Below are 16,614 nucleotides of genomic sequence, written 5' to 3' on the forward strand. Positions count from 1 at the left end.
ATTCCTCCCAGAGGACCTGAGTGTACGGGGCGGATTATATGGAAGCAGGTGATCCCTTAGATAGTTGGGCCCAAGCCATGGAGGGCTTTAAAGGTGATAACCAACACCTTGTACTGTGCCCAGAAACTGATAGGCAGCCAGTGGAGTGACTTCAATATTGGTGTTATATGGTCACTCCTTGCTGTTCCTGTGACCAATCTGGCTGCCATATTCTGTACCAAGTGGAGTTTCCGGACTAGGCCACAAGGGTAGCCCCATGTAGAGTGCATTGCAAAAATCAAGTCTTGAGGTTACCAGTGCATGTACTACAGTTTCGAGGTCACCCTGTTCCAGGAAAGGGCGCAGCTGGTGTATCAGCCGAAGCTGATAGCAGGCACTCTTGACCGTCGCATTCACCTGATTCCTCATTTCAAGCGACAGGTCAAGAAGCACCCCCAGACTGCGAACACAGTCCTTTGAGGGGAGTGTGAGCCCCTCTAGGACTGGAGGTTGCAGCCCAATCCCTGGTTTGGGGGGCCCTACCGTAAGTACCTCCGTTTTGTCTGGATTCAATTTGAGCTTGTTTTCCCTCATCCAATCCATTACTGCCTGAAGACACTGGTTGAGAGGAGAGATGCCATCTGTCGTTGTCGCTGATGACTGGGACATGGAGAAATATATTTGGGTGTCATCAGCATACTGATAACACCCCGCTTATTATAGGGTTGAATAGAACACTTTGTACCTTTTGTGGTGGACAGGTGACTCCCTCACACCAGCTTATCTATTTTACTTGTTTTGCCATGGCCTGAACATATGAAGATATCTGCTGGCCAGGACAGGGCGAGGGAGACTGAAAGCTCATGGACAGATCAGTACCTAACAGGGTTTACATCTGTTGGGCCACTCCAACACTAGGATACATACTAAAATAGTCTATCTTCTAATAGTATGCCACTAAAATAGAGATCATTGGATTCACATGGATTCTTGAATGCTCCGGGCATTTTCCAGCTGCTGATCTTGTTGATAATTTGATATATGAAATCGAGAGATATGGTATGGACATCATCCTTCCTAAGGATACTTTACTTAGATGCAGAACCAGGCCTCCCTGATTCTCTGTGGAGCTCAGGGCAGTGAAGTGCTTGGATGACCAGATGACTAGAATAATGGTGGAGAAAAATCCAATATGAATGTAAGGTTCCATACAGACTGCCCAAAATGCTTTGGGTCACTTTGGAAGTATGCTGTTTAAATGATGCATGCGTCCTAAGAGTCCGGAAGCTGCACCAAAGCCACGATCCAGTCCTAAGGAGTTTCATGGATAGGATCCATTTTAGAGCAGCAAAGGGCAGCAAAGCAATTGTTACTGTTTTTACAACAGTACAATCGCCTCCAGCAGAACTTTCTCAGATAGACAAGGAGTTATTGCATTCCAGGCTTCAGATTATTGATGAAGAGACCTCAGAAATTCATTGCAATTTGTATTTGCAAAGTAAATCACTTGGAACTATTCTGACGTGTATACCATGTTGATGACTGATTCTCTGGAAGCAATCAAGGGACAAAGTTGTCCAGTTCTGATGGATACATTTCCGCTTCTTCAATTTGATGATGCAGATAAATTGCCTGGTAAAGTGAGGAAAATAATTTGCTCATTTGACCCAAGTTCAATCTGGATGATTAAAGGGGTAGCATTGGGCTGGCCAATTTTGCGGTGGCAATTGTGCTTCTTTGACATACTCATTGTCCAGTTGTTCTAAAGAAGCAATTAGGATCTCTGTTGAAAAGGTCTTCGCTGGAACCATTACCCTAGATAACTATGAGCAATTATCTCTTTTTAAAAGTAAGGTCTTAGCAGAAGTGATAGCAGCACAGCTTCAAGCTTTCTTGGATAATAATAATAATAATAATAATAATAATAATAAAAATTTTTATTTTTATCCCACTTTTCCACAATGATCAAAGCGGCATACAGATTAAAATTTCAACATCGAAGTACATACATAACAATAAAAACAATATATAAAAATATCATGTTAAAAACTATTACACAGCCAGGTGAGTTAAACCTGATTACTTTGATCATTGCAGTTTAGATTCAGGCCTAGTTTAGGGACAGAAACTTCCTAGTTTCCCTGGTTGAATGGGCATAAACTAGATGGGGGAGGGGAAGTGACCCTGTTTCCTCTACTGGACTTCTAAGCAGCTTTTGATGTATCAATAATGGTATCCTTCTACATCACTTGCCTCATACAGATCTTGGAGCACCATTTTGGAATAATTCTGGTGTTACTTGGTTGAATGTTTCCAGAAGGTGGGGCTGAGGATCTGATATCTGGCCTCATCGTCATGAGCCAGGAGGAAGTCTGTGCAGCATTTTCTGCACAGAAAATAATATTTTTGTGCCAGTTTTGTGCCTCTACTGACACACATATTTTTCTCTAACTCCAACACAGATATCTTCTCCAAATGCTTCAGGCTTCAACTGTTATCTTCATTTAAATATTTATCTGACCCACCTTTAAAAAGCCCGTTTTAATTATAGTGATGGAAGGAACATTATAATTTTTCATTACTATCTCACCAAGGCATGCTGTTGGTTTATCCTGGACATAGAAATGCTTTTCTTGCTCAAATAAAAACAAACTTACAGTATACCCAGTGATGGTGCTCGCATGCTGCCGAGGCATTCTCCATTGTATACTGAATGCTGTGCAGTTGAGTGAATCCAGTGTTATATCCAGAGGAGGGCCCAGTCTATCTGTCTCAAAGAAATGAGAAAAGATAAGAAGCTGCATTAGACAAAATTATCGTCTCTATAGTCAGATAAAGTCAGATATACAGGTGTACCTGGATGAGGGAAAACCGACTCAAATTGAATCCAGAGAAAACGGAGGTACTAGTGATAGGTTCCCCTGGTCCAGGAATGGCGGTGGTTCCACCTGTCCTGAACGGGGTCACGCTCCCTGTGAAGGACTCCGTGCGCAGTCTGGGGGTGCTTCTTGACTCGTCGCTTCACCTGACTGCTCAGGTGAATGCGACGGTCAAGAGCACTTGTTATCAGCTTAGGCTGATTCGCCAGCTGCGCCCATACCTGGCCCAGAGGGACCTAGAAACTGTTGTACATGCTCTGGTAACTTCGAGACTGGATTTCTGCAACGTACTCTACATGGGGCAACCCTTATACCAAACTCGGAAGCTGCAAATAGTGCAAAATATGGCAGCCCGGCTGGTCACTGGTGCGTCCAGGACCAGCCATATAACACCAGTTTTAAAAGATCTTCATTGGCTGCCCATTCGCTTCCGAGCTCAATATAAGGTGTTGGTAATTACCTATAAAGCCCTAAATGGCTTGGGCCCAGGATACCTAAAGGACCGCCTCTCCCCATACATTCCGCCTCGCACTCTCAGAACGTCTGGGCAGCAGCTACTGAAGGTGCCTAGGGCTAGGTTGGCCTCCACTACTCGGAGGTCGTTGTCCATAGCTGCCCCAGCCCTTTGGAATGCGCTGCCCACAGAGCTCCGCTCGTCCACCACCCTGGCCCAATTTAGGAAGGACCTCAAAACCTTCCTATTCCAACAGGCATTCCCCGAGTAAATATCCTGTGGGCCTCCCTCCTCTCTTTCGTGGCCAAGAGGTTGGGCTTTGGGGCTTTACTGTTGGGTTGTTTTAAATATGTTTTTATTGGAACTGTTTGTATTTTAATTATGTTGTGAGCCGCCCTGATCGGAGGAAGGGCGGCATATAAATAAAAATTTTATTATTATTATTATTTACCTCAGATTATTGATGAGGAAGCTTCAGAAATTCATTGCAATTTGCATTTCCAAAAAAAATCACTTGGAACCATTCTGACGCGCATACTACGTTGACACGTCAGTTTTCTTCCAGCCCTCCTTCACCATCCTCCCAGTGCCAACGCTACTTAAAACATCAAGCTTGGGAGAGGACAATGAGAAAAGAGGAGGCTGGGCAAGCATAAAAAGGCTGTTAAAAGGAGCTTCTTTGTCAGGGGCTTTGCTAACTAAGATATATCTATAGTCAGTCTAAGTAATACAAACAGACAAATTTCTTAGCTGAGATTATGCATCAGGAAGGAGACACTATCTCTCTCTCTCTCTCTTTCTCTCGCACACACACACACGCACGCATGCACACACAGAGGATCACTTTTTAACTACTGCAACCCACATTCCATGGCCATTTTGTGGCTAGTGAGGGAAAGAAGGCATCTGAGAAGCATTTGGCTCTGAAAACAAAGACATAATCTGTCAAGACATATTGAGGAACCCCATGTTTCCAGGCTTAAAATCTAGTCCTGTACTGGTGCAACATGAGATGCCTCAGCTCTCAATTTTTCAAGTATGGAGAAAGGCATTGTTAGCCCACCTTAGACCACTCTCACTAAATATAGGATTTCATGTTTTCGTATTTCTTACTTAGCATCAGGCATGTTTTAAGAGATCACAATGATCTTCAAAACACTAGAAAGTTTCACATAGGAAAGGCACACTGGTGCAGGGACATGTGGAAGACCTAGACAATTTCTCAGTAAATACAGAATGGGTCTGCTGATCACTCCATCATCCCCCAGGCTTTCTGCATATCCTCTCACAATGGGGACTGAGTGAGTCCTATCACAAGCAGGACTCATATTTCATCTTCACCCCAAGCTAAAACATGGTTTCTTATTAAAGCCTCCAGACCAATTTATTTCCACTACAGTTAGCGCTATGTACCTACGGATTCCTTATCTACAAATTTAACCATCAACAGCTTCAAAATAATAGAAAATATAGAGGTACATAAATTCCAAAAAACAAAACTTGATGTTGCCATTTTATTACACCACTGTATTAAGGGACACATTTTTACTACACCACTGTACTAAACAGAACTTGAACATCCACAGATTTTGTTATCCACTGGGGGGGGCACAGTCCTGGAACCAAACTCCAGCAGATGCCAATGACCCATTGTATATGTCCACATGGTGTTAAATTGATGTAATTTTTAAAGTGGTTTTAAACTATTGCTTTTAAAGTGGTTTTAACCGTTAACATGTTTTACCTTATTCAAATTATGCATGCTTTTAATCTGGTGATGTTTAAAATTGTTTATATTGTATGCTACCATGAGATCTTGCGAGAAAGGGTGGGATAAAAGTGATTTCATAAATAAATAAATAAATAAACCTTCCATTATGCTTCTAGAATCCAGCAACGTTGCCATATATATCAACTAAAATTAGATGAGAGGTTTGCCTAGCATTTCAAGTTTAAGGTTTAAGGTTACCCTTTAGACTGACACAGATTCCCACTAATGCTTATTATCATTACCATGGAAGCTTTTATCATTTTATTACAAGGCACCTTTGTTTTTGAAGCTAATACACCTCCTTGGTTAACTGCTAGTTATCCTTGGCAACATCATCAAAGAAATAGCGAATATGAAAAATATTATGCAACATGTGAAGAACTTTTTTATGTAGTGAAACAGTAGTGAGTCAATGGAGCTTGTCCAGTGCTGAAAGCATGGGAACTAGGCGCAGTTGTGATTCATGCTACCTAGATCTGTACTGTAGTCCAGGTTTACTGGAAGAGCATTTGTGACCAAAAATGCTGTAACAAATATCAAAATATCATTTGAAATGCTGAGTGGAATTTATATCAGCCTGACACCCCTACAACTAGTATTCACAATCACAATTTTGTCACTGTTGCTTCATAGCAAAACGGAGGTCCATTCTGCCAGTGATCACAGCACAGATAAATGATGTTTCCATCAGGTTTCGGGGCGGAGGGTGGTCAGGCCAGGAGAAATTACTTAGCAAAATATACTTAACTATGTGTTATTTAGTATTATTAAAGCTCTGAAATTTGTAAGTAAGTTTCATTAAATGAGTAACCTGTCCTGACCCAACTCTCCAAACCTAGTGGAAATACCATTCACCCATGCTTCAACTACCAGCAGAATGGCCCTCCTCCTTCCCATGTAGCTAATGCTTTCTAAAATAGATGGGGAGGGGAGAGTTATACTTGTGGCAATAGTGTCACAATCATGGCTAAGTAGGGATCATGACTACAAAAGTTTCAGATAAGTAAATCTAGGTACTAGTTAAGTATACTTAACTATGTAGCTGATACAGGATTCTGGCCCATGACTTTAAAACACAACTTAATTCAAAACATGTTAAAGGCCTGTTACGGACTGCCAAAATAAAGCTGCTTCGAGTCTCTTTGGAAGTATGCTATTTAAATGATGCATGCATCCTAAGAATGCGGAAGCTGCACCAAAGCTGCACTCCATTGCTTAGGAATGGAGTGTGGCTTTGGCACGACCTCTGGACCCATGCATCATTTAAATAGCATACCTCCAAAGAGACCCGAAGCAGCTTTATTTTGGCAGTCTGTAACAGGCCATAGTTTATCAATAAAAAGTGTTAACACCCTACTTAAAAGTAACAACTATGGTGAGCCTGATTCCTGGTTTTCCATCCTTGAAGGCTAACTGTTTAACTAAAGGTCTGTGCATATTGAATTTTACATGGCTAAGTTGTACCACCCATCTAATGGTTCCATCCATGCTAAGATATGTGTGCCCTTACTGCCTCGAAAGTAGGGATCTATCAGATGAAAGCTGTTATCCAATCCAGCCCAATGAATCTTTCAGTATAAAATGAATGACTCCAATTTACTCTCATTTCAGCACAAGAATTTATCTGTTTCTGTGATAAATCTCATCTATCAATTTGATCATTTCGGCAATCTCTAAAACCTTTATTCCATGACTGCTAGAATTAATTTTGTGCAAAATCTGTACAATCTTAGCTACTATTAACATGTTTTAAGACATGTAATCTATATATGCACATTGAAAGTTTTCATCAAAACAACTCCAGCAATAAAAATGGTCGATCAGGCCTTAAGCTAATCCCAATCATTTGATAACGATTTTCCAATACATAAAAAATTTACACTCACTACAGGCAGGTAGCAATTTTAACAAGCATACGTCATTTGTTGTATTTACAATTTTGTATCTTTTTCAACATAGACTGAAATTGCAAGTAATACTATAATGATACCATCAATGGCTACTTCTTTCATTAGATGAGGAGAGATAACTAAATCTATCTGTTTCACTTTTTACAACTATATAACTTTTTTGAAATGAATTTTAGGTGAAATATCTACACAAACATCCATGCACATTTTTCATGTGTTTCTCTGAATATGTACATTTTATGGTACATATTTTTGTATCCATATATGAGAGAAAATGAGTACAAAAATTCATAATTATTTGCTTACATTAGGAGGCACACATACAGCAATGCACACATTTTTGTATGCATTCCTCTGTCCTAAACCATGCAGTTTTGTAAATATTTATCCTAATGGACATATCTAGTATGCACACTATGTTTGGAGAACTGCATCTCAAAATTCAGAGCAATGTAAAAACTGAAGGAAAATAAACATTTGCACATTAGATTGGGAAGTATAAATGGTTCCAGTTTGTCTCATGATGCAAAGTAAAAAATCCCCCTCCCCAAACAGCTAACTAAAGTATGGCTGCTATTTCTATGTGATTCCACCATCAGCCAGGATTCAATAGGAAGTAAATATGGAGATTATCACATTAGCTTCGCTGCTTGGATAGACCCAGGATGTACACTTTCTTAAGACAGATCATATCCCATTTACCCATCGCCAGGCAGTATGCAGGCCATATGCAACCCGGGCTTTTCCAGGCTTGTCCTGCATCTTTTCAAGAATGGGAAAATCCCATTCTTGAAAAGCTGCAAGAGAAGCCGGGGTGCATTTGGGCTCCATACTGCCTGGCAGTGGGTGAATGCGATAAGATCTGCTTTAAGAAAGTTACATCCCAGGTCTATCCTGGCAGTGAAGCTAATGCGATAATCTCCTATGTCAGAGACAGAGAAGATTATCGCATTCCAACACTTCAGACATGAAATGTCTTACAACATTTCAGTCATGAAACCAGGTCACATCTGACCAAGCAACACTGAAGTATAGTCAAGATGACAATAGTTATTAATAAGTAAGAAAACGTAAGCTAAAATAGGCAGCAAGAGTTTGCTTTTGTCTGAGACTACTGGGGAGAGAAAGACTGCTCCCTCCTCTCCTATCCACCTTACTGAGTTAACTGAGTGCAAACAGTTTTACCCTTTGAACTCAATTTGTAGCAACTGAACTGAGTTAAAGACAAAGGGAGGAAATAGGAGGTTAGAGAAACTAGAACATTAAAAAAGAATCTGGAAAAAGTGGAACAGGAGAGGATTAATCAGGACTATCCTTGCCAAATTGGGATAGTTAGAGGCTATGGAAACATGTCCATGCATCAAGTGGATTAACTTGTTTATTGCTGTAATAACAGAAAATTGCTAAAAACTAATTTTTGTAAGACCTCAGGCCCAACATATACATAGGAAGTTACCTTTGACAAACAGACTATTATTCCATCTAAATCAATGACAGCATATCACACTCTCCAAGATGTTAAATAAGATTTTTTCTAGCTCTATCTCAAAATTGTCAGCCCTAAATCAATGACTTTTGTGCCTGCAAAACACGTATTCTAACTTTGAGTTATAGATCTTCCCCTAATCCAAAAAGACAGCCTAGTTTCCTGTAAGAACATTACAAACATTGCCATAGAATCATAGAAGCATAGAATAGGAAGAGACCTCAAGGGCCATCAAGCATTCCCAGGCATTGCATAATTGTCACTTGCTATTTGATGTTCTTTTGTTGTCTGTTTTATTGAATCATTTCCTGTATTGCTATGTATTTTATATGTATTATCCTACTAGACAGGCCCCTTCCCCACCACCACTCCCTTCTCCTTTTGTGTCGTGTCTTTTTAGATTGTAAGCCTGAGGGCAGGGAACCGTCCAATTAAAAAGACTGTATGTACAGCACTGTGTAAATTTACAGCGCTTTATAAATAAAGGATAATAATAATAATAATAATAATAATAATAATAATAATAATAATAATGTCCAATCTTCTGCCATGCAGAAACTCACAGTCAAAGCACCCCTGACATATTGCCATCTAGCATCTGTTTAAAGACCTCCAAAGAAGGAGATTCCACCACACTCCAAGGGATTGTCTTCCACTGTTGAACAGCTCTTACTGTCAGGAGGTTCTTCCTAAAGTTGAGATGGAATCTCTTTTCCTGTAGTTTGCATCCATGGCTCCTACTCTCTGGAGCATCAGAAAACAAGCTTGTTCCATACTCAATATGACATCCTTTCAAATATTTAAACAGGGCTATCATATCACCTCTTAATTTTTTCTTCTCCAGACTAAACATCCCCAGCTCTCTAAGTTGCTCCTCATAGGACATGGTTTTCAGACCCTTCACCATTTTGGTTGCCCTCCTCTGGACATGCTCCAGCCATGTTCATCTTAAGTTTACAAATTTGTAAATCACAGCATCTTTGCAGAGGAAAAACCATTATATATGTGCCAAAAGAGGGGCAAAGTGACACCAAAAAGGAAAAAGAAATAAGGCATAAATTTGCATAACATTCAACTTGTTAATTTATCTGCGCAGAGACAAATTCAGAAATAATTAATACAACTGAAATAGAAATACAGCTCAGCCTAGTGGGTAAGAATGTAACCAGGTGATCCCTGTCCTTCTTCTAGTGCGGTCAGCCTCAAGGCTCTTCCTTTGTGAGATTCACTATGGTTAAAACAGACTTGGAAGCCCTTCAAGTGCAGAAACCTCATCCAGTCTGGTGTCTTTCAAATACTTTGAACTTTGGCTTCCACAGTTCCTACCAATTGGCCATGTTAGCTTGGTGTGGTGGGAGTTGCAGTCCAAAACACCTGGAAGGTACAATGTCTTCAAATAAGAGATTGTTGTCTGACCACTTTTCAAATAGAGGGCTGTCCTATGTAAAGAAGGATACTAGCTATCTGACTGTGTATGATATAAAAACTCTGGAAATTGGCTTTGATGGAAAAGGTCACAAAACAAAGTCATGTTTGCACTGGGCAAGTGTTGACAATTTTATTGAAAACCAGTGCTCAGACACAGTTATACCAACAAATATCCACATGTCAATATACTGTTAAATGTCATGAGTTGTTGTATTTGAATGTTCTATAATCATATAACTTTACAGCTGCTCTAGTATAATCCTGATTTTTAACTTTTGTCTTTTAGACCTTTGCTGTAAGCATTGCACTTATGCACTTGTTGTTCTCTTGGTTTATTTTATATTTTCCCACCTTGTATGCTTAAGAATTGTTCCCTACATTATTATTATAATTATGGGAATTCAAGAAAATTACAATTTATTATCAGGAGGATAAGGAGGAGGAGGGTTTGGGTAATTCTGCACCAATTGTGCAAGGTGCAAAGTTGACGCCCTTAAGAGGTATTAGGACTGCTGTAGAAATGAGGGATAGGGAGCAGCAGCAGCAACTGGACAAATGGCAAACATTGCTGTTATTATTATTATTATTATTATTATTATTATTATTATTATTGCTATTATTGCTATTATCATCATTATTAACATCATCCCAAGGTGGTTTACAAAAATTAAAATAGATACAGATAAAAGCTTGCACCACTGAAAATGTTCAAATTTAAAATGCAATTAAACTAACAATAGACAAATGCCAACAATGCAACACATTAAGAGCCCTATACCCACAAACAGGCCACTCCCAAAATCCTATTAAAATGAAAAATACTTCATCTGCCACTGGAAATAGTCTGCAAGAGGGACAAATCTAACATCTCTTCGAAGGGACATCCTGAGCTCAGGAATAGCCACCAAGGAGGATCTCACCCATGTACCCACTCAATGTATGTATTAGGGTGCTGGGGTGGAGATAAGAGCCTCCCTTGAAGAAACAGGAAGGCTCGCTCATATAGGAGAATATAGTTCTTCACATATCTGCGACCTGGGTCATATAGAGATTTTTAAGTCATAACCAGCACATAACTACTGTATATACTCAACTATAAGTCAACTTCGTGTACTAGTCGGAAGCAGGTTTGTGGGGCAAAATTATGGATTTTAATATAACAAGCCGAGGGTAAAACTTAAGGGCATGTAGCAAAGGCTGTAAAAGATGAAGGAAAGGAAAATGATGCCAAATAATGCTCCTATTTTCCTGCCCAAGCATGCAAAAAAGCCACTCTACTCAGAGAAGGAGATGGTTCTTATTTTGATAAGTGTTATGATACAGTACTTACATTGACCCTGGATAAGTTGACCCAGGTTTTGGGGGTGGATTTTTTGACTAAAATTTCTAGACTTATAATGAGTACATACAGTAATTCAGGATGCTTGGGGCAAGAGCATTTGAAGACATTAAAGAGGCAGCACTTATGACATTACAATGTCACAGAAGATGTTGGGGTGCACTGTGCACTGTAAGGAACAAAAGACAACCTCTTTGGGGGCAGAAAAGCAGTTTGACTCAGCACTTTGTTGGAATGCCCAGCAATTAAAAGTTTCATGAGCAAAATTCCTTGCTAACTTTGAGATGTTGTCTCATTACTGGAATTCTTGATTCAATGTGAATAACAAAGTTGGGATGAAATCCTATACTCACATACTTGGATGTAAACCCTGCTGTAACCACTGGAACTTATTTTGGGGTAAATGTGTATATGGTTGCCCTGTTAGTGAACACAATCTGATGTTATGAGATTTTCTTTTCCACAGTGGAAGTGTCCTTCCCTCTCCTCATCCCATTTTCCAAACCTAAATTGGAAGACCCCCCCCCCCAAGCCCACTGAAGCAGATAAGGGGCTGTAGGGAAAGAAAGAATTTGATCCACACAATATCCATTCTTCTGATGAAAAGACAATGTTCGAAGCAATCAAGGGAAAGGTTACTCTTTCTTTCAAAAAGCTGATAGCAGTCAAACAGATTGTAGAAACAAAACCACATTCAATAAAATTATTTCAGAAAGAACTAATGACAATTTTCCTGGGGAAAAAATACACAGAAGCACATACACCAACTTTTATTTTCTGCAAGCTAATGATACTGCTGACCTTCTCAGTTGTGATGGAGGTGGAAAACTGCGAAAAGAGGACTTCTCAACCAATTCTAACAAAAATGCCAGGTGAAATGCAGTTATCTTAAAGGTCACTTCAGAAAACGTGAGACAAGCCTCCATCTCGTTTGCTCTTGTCATTTTCACAAACATTTGATTTGCAGCTAAACACAAAACTTAACACCATACAAATACTTGCCAGTATTGATCAACAACAAGATGTTGGGAGGTGAGAAAAAGCAAGCAGACAGATGACATTTTGGATTTCTAAATAATTTATTTGACTGTGTTCTGCTATAGAGGAATTTGAGAGAGGGGCCCTTCTTGTAATGAAAGTGATCTGTGACTGAGCCCCAAAGACAAACAAGATCTCTGAGCAAAATCTAGATTCTACAGAGGATGTAATTCTGCACTAATTTTCTTCTTTAAGGAGGCAGTAATTTTAGCAATTTTCTTCTCACTATGAAAAAGGCCCGGTACAGACAGGCGATTAGCGGCATCCTCCTGGCGAACTAGGGCTAGATGAGGCTGAGCATTTACATGTCCAGCAGCCCTAGTATGAGAGGAGGCTGCTGTCATTGCTCGCCCCCGTCTACAGAGGCAGCACCATGAGCATCCCTAACTGCTCTGATTGGAAGTGAAGCAATTGGGGTGTGCAAGCGTGCCAATCATGTCCCTTCCAGGAAGCTGCTTTCAGCAACTTCTTTTTGCTCCCAAGAGGGAGCACATCATTGCCAGTCCGTTTGGTTGCTGCAGAAATGGTGCAGGGCAAAAACGGGTGGCACGGAGCCACCCGTCTGTTGAGCCCCAAAGTCTTCAGATTTCAATGCCTATTTGCAATTCAGGACTTAATCTGTGCAAAATTCACATGCAGTTGTTTTGCACAAGAACAGCATTTTATGCACAGCAAACGTTGTTTTCAGTGCAATCCCATCTCATGTGAATCTTTCACAAATTGTAAAGATAATAATCAGTCCAGGATTCTTCTTGTCATAATTTCTCAACACTCAGAAAAATATTCAAAAACTTGATGATTTTTCATAAATTTTAATTTTTTCCACCCTAGTTTCCACAAAAAACTCAGCCAAAAACTACTAAACACAATTAGAAATTGTTTGAAGTTTCAAAGCACTTTCTTTCTATAAAAGAATACTGAGGAAATAAAAAGTCTTCAAATTATGAGTTCCTTGCTGGACCAGAAGGAGGAATTAGAAGATGACTTCATGGACAAGAAGGGGGCCTGAAGAAATATCCTAAGTGTAGATGATAAGTGCAGGGGGACAGGTGAAAGACCAAGTGGCCAAGCAGGTAAAACATTTGGATCTGACATATTCTCTTACATCTCTATATCAGACTGATTGAGTCCTAGACATACAGAAGTCAAAGCAAAAGAAAGAAACCCTACAAGACAAAGTCCTACCTAACTCAAAAAATGTCTTTGCTTGGCAGCATAAGGTCACAAATGAAGAGGCTAAATATGTTTTCATAAGAAGAGAAGGTTAGAACATGTATAGTCACTATACATGCTCCACCACCATCCCCATCCTTGCCCCATGAGCCGCAGAAAATACCAGAATAGAGAGAAAGGCCCTCTTGCAAATCTTAAGACCCTGGTGGGTTGTATAGCAGAAAGTAGTTCTTCCCATACTTTGATCTTATCATGAGTAAAGATTAGATCAAATAGGATGGCCTCTTGGGGAATTCAAATGAATAGCACTAATTGATGAAACAAAGCTAACTGTACAAGCAGAGGCTCAGACAATAAGAAAAGGTCCTCCTACTGTTTACATCACCTTCCAAAATTAGAACAATGGCAGGAGAAAGTATCATATAACTCAAAGTAGTAGGTTAATTGTGAATTGCACAGGTATTTGTGCATGTACACAAGGTGTTTCCCAGGGATTCATTGTGCTAAACTGCTTACTGTGTCCAACTTTGGCCTTGTGCTTGGCATTGCCCATTGTTTCAGGCAAAGTGTGATAGTAGGCTCAACACTGGAGTGGGGTATTGCTTTCATAAAAAAGAAAGAACAAAGTTGTTATGAGGATATACCATACATACAATAATCTTGTGCCTAAGAGATTAACTACTCATTCTCTACTAAAACCTGAAGATCAAATACAGGAGTTTCCTGCAAATACAAACCAGCATCAGCATTACGTCTAATATCAAACTGGTAGCTGCACTGAAATTAAAGCAACAATGGTGACTAGTTGCACCATAGGTTCCTGGATAACATTGCACACTGTTTATGAATAAGATATAAAACTAGCAGAAATGAAATCCTGATAAGACAAGCTGATTCCATATTGCCTCCAATATAAATTTGACCAGGAGGTCTGAGCTCCTGCAATTACGCCTGTATAGCCAGTTCAACAACACTCCTCTAAATTAAATCTTAAGAACATTTCTTCATTTCTTTGTTCATTCAGGTATTTATATCCCACTTTCTAAATTAACTTTTATGGACATTTCTACATTTCTTTGTTAGTGCAATATGAACTTATGGTAGAAACAGGAGAAATGACTGGATGTTCTTGTAAGGTAAAACAAGAAAATGTACATTTATTGTCTCAGGAAATCCATCACGCCTCCCCTTGCCACCGGACCTCACCAGGAGCTGCGTTTGCTGCCAGGCGGTTCTCCTCGGGTTGTTAGAGGTGTGCATCTGCGCACCGGCCCGGGGAGGCCGCCCACGGACTGTTACTTTGGGACTCCCTTTCCTTGGCATCTCCACGACGGCTTCGGTGAGCCGATATCTGGGACACCTGGGGGGAAGGCGGAGAGAGGGGCGTGTCGGGGCAGCGGCACATACAAAGCCAGCCTGCCTGGTCTCGTCCTCCGTCACGCCTCCCCTTGCCACCGGACCTCGCCAGGAGCTGTGTTTGCTGCCGGGCGGTTCTCCTCGGGTTGTTAGAGGTGCGCATCTGCGCACCGGCCCGGGGAGGCCGCCCACGGACTGCTACTTTGGGACTCCGCAGCTTCGCAACTGCGCAGCTGCGCATCTTTGCACCGGCGCAAGGGGCAGGAGGGGATTGTGTCCATGCCAGCATTAGAACAGAGGATGTCAGTTGTGTCACACCTCTGTTCTTTTAGTTGCTTGGTAGGGGGAGGGAGAGGATATGGATGTGGGGAATGCTTTGGCTGGGGAGGAAGAGGGTTATATCTGCATGAGCGGAGCTCCCATTGAGGTGGTGTGGGGCAGGGGGAGGTATGGCGGTAGGAGAGTGGATTTGCGTTACAGAGGAAGGCGAGATCGATGCGTCATATCTATCTCCCCTTCCTGTCCCCCTCCTAACCAAAGGGACCTGAGGGTCATTCCAACCGTGCCACAAACCCTGTCTCTGCTCCTGTGCAATGCCAGGTCGATTAACAACAAGACCCACATTATCCACGATCTGTTGGAAGATAGTAATTGTGACCTGGCTTGCATTACCAAAACCTGGCTTGGGCCTGAGGGAGATGCTGTGTGGGCGCAGGCCCTCCCTGCCGGGTTTTCGGTGAAGGACCAGTCCAGGTTAGGTGGGCGGGGGGGTGGGGAGTGGTGCATTGGTACATAAGAACACCTTGCCTCTCACCAGGAACCACATCCATCAAACTTCCTTTATCGAGTGTATCTACTTGACCCTCTCGTGGCCTGCCTGGAGTCGGTAATGGGCTGGATGAGGGAAAACCGACTCAGTCTGAATCCAGAGAAAACGGAGGTGCTCGTGATAGGTTCTCCTGGCCCAGGGATGGTGGTGGTTCCACCTGTCCTGAACGGGATCACGCTTCCCGTAAAGGACTCGGTACGCAGTCTGGGGGTGCTCCTTGACTCGTCGTTCCACCTTACATCTCAGGTGGATGCGACGGTCAGGAGCACCTGTTATCAGCTTCGGCTTATCCGCCAGCTGCGCCCATACCTGGGCCAGAGGGACTTTGAAACGGTAGTACATGCTCTGGCAACCTCTCGATTGGATTTCTGCAATGCGCTCTACATGGGGCAACCCTTGTACCATACCCGGAAGCTACAAATGGTACAGAATATGGCAGCCAGACTGGTCACTGGTACATCCAGGGCCAGTCATATAACACCTGTACTTAAAGATCTGCACTGGCTGCCTATTCACTTCCGGGCGCAATACAAGGTGTTGGTTATAACCTATAAAGCCCTACATGGCTTGGGCCCAGGATACCTAGAGGACCGCCTCTCCCCATACAATCCACCCTGCACCCTCAGAACATCTGGGCAGCAGCTACTGAGGGTCCCAGGGGCAAGATTAGCCTCCACATCGAGAAGGACGTTTACCATCTCAGCCCCGACCCTCTGGAATACGCTGCCCATAGAGCTCCGCTCGGCCACCTCCCTGGCCCAGTTCAGGAAGGAATTAAAGACCTTCCTGTTCCAGTTAGCATTCCCGGACCCAAGTTCCAGCTAGTCTCCCCCCCTCTGACAGCAGTGGCAAGCTGGCCAGAATGGGTTTTTAATGTGGGTTTTAATTGTACTTTTATTGTATTTGTATTAGTAATTGTTTGATATGCTGTGCACCGCCCTGATTGTAAGAAGGGTGGTATAAAATAAAAAC

General features: G+C 41.6%; 1 protein-coding gene across 3 annotated transcripts in view; it reads right to left on the bottom strand.

Moving 5' to 3' along the window:
• EGFLAM (EGF like, fibronectin type III and laminin G domains) overlaps nucleotides 1–16,614 on the bottom strand; it is a 170,756-nt gene that overhangs the window by 109,993 nt on the left and 44,149 nt on the right. For all 3 annotated transcript variants that reach the window (XM_042452513.1, XM_042452512.1, XM_042452511.1), the window contains exon 2: nucleotides 2,637–2,746. In XM_042452513.1, coding sequence (XP_042308447.1) covers nucleotides 2,637–2,746 — 110 coding nt within the window. The remainder of the gene's footprint in view (nucleotides 1–2,636; nucleotides 2,747–16,614) is intronic.

This window comes from Sceloporus undulatus, chromosome 2 (genome assembly GCF_019175285.1).
Source record: "Sceloporus undulatus isolate JIND9_A2432 ecotype Alabama chromosome 2, SceUnd_v1.1, whole genome shotgun sequence".
In the NCBI taxonomy this organism is placed as follows: domain Eukaryota; kingdom Metazoa; phylum Chordata; class Lepidosauria; order Squamata; family Phrynosomatidae; genus Sceloporus; species Sceloporus undulatus.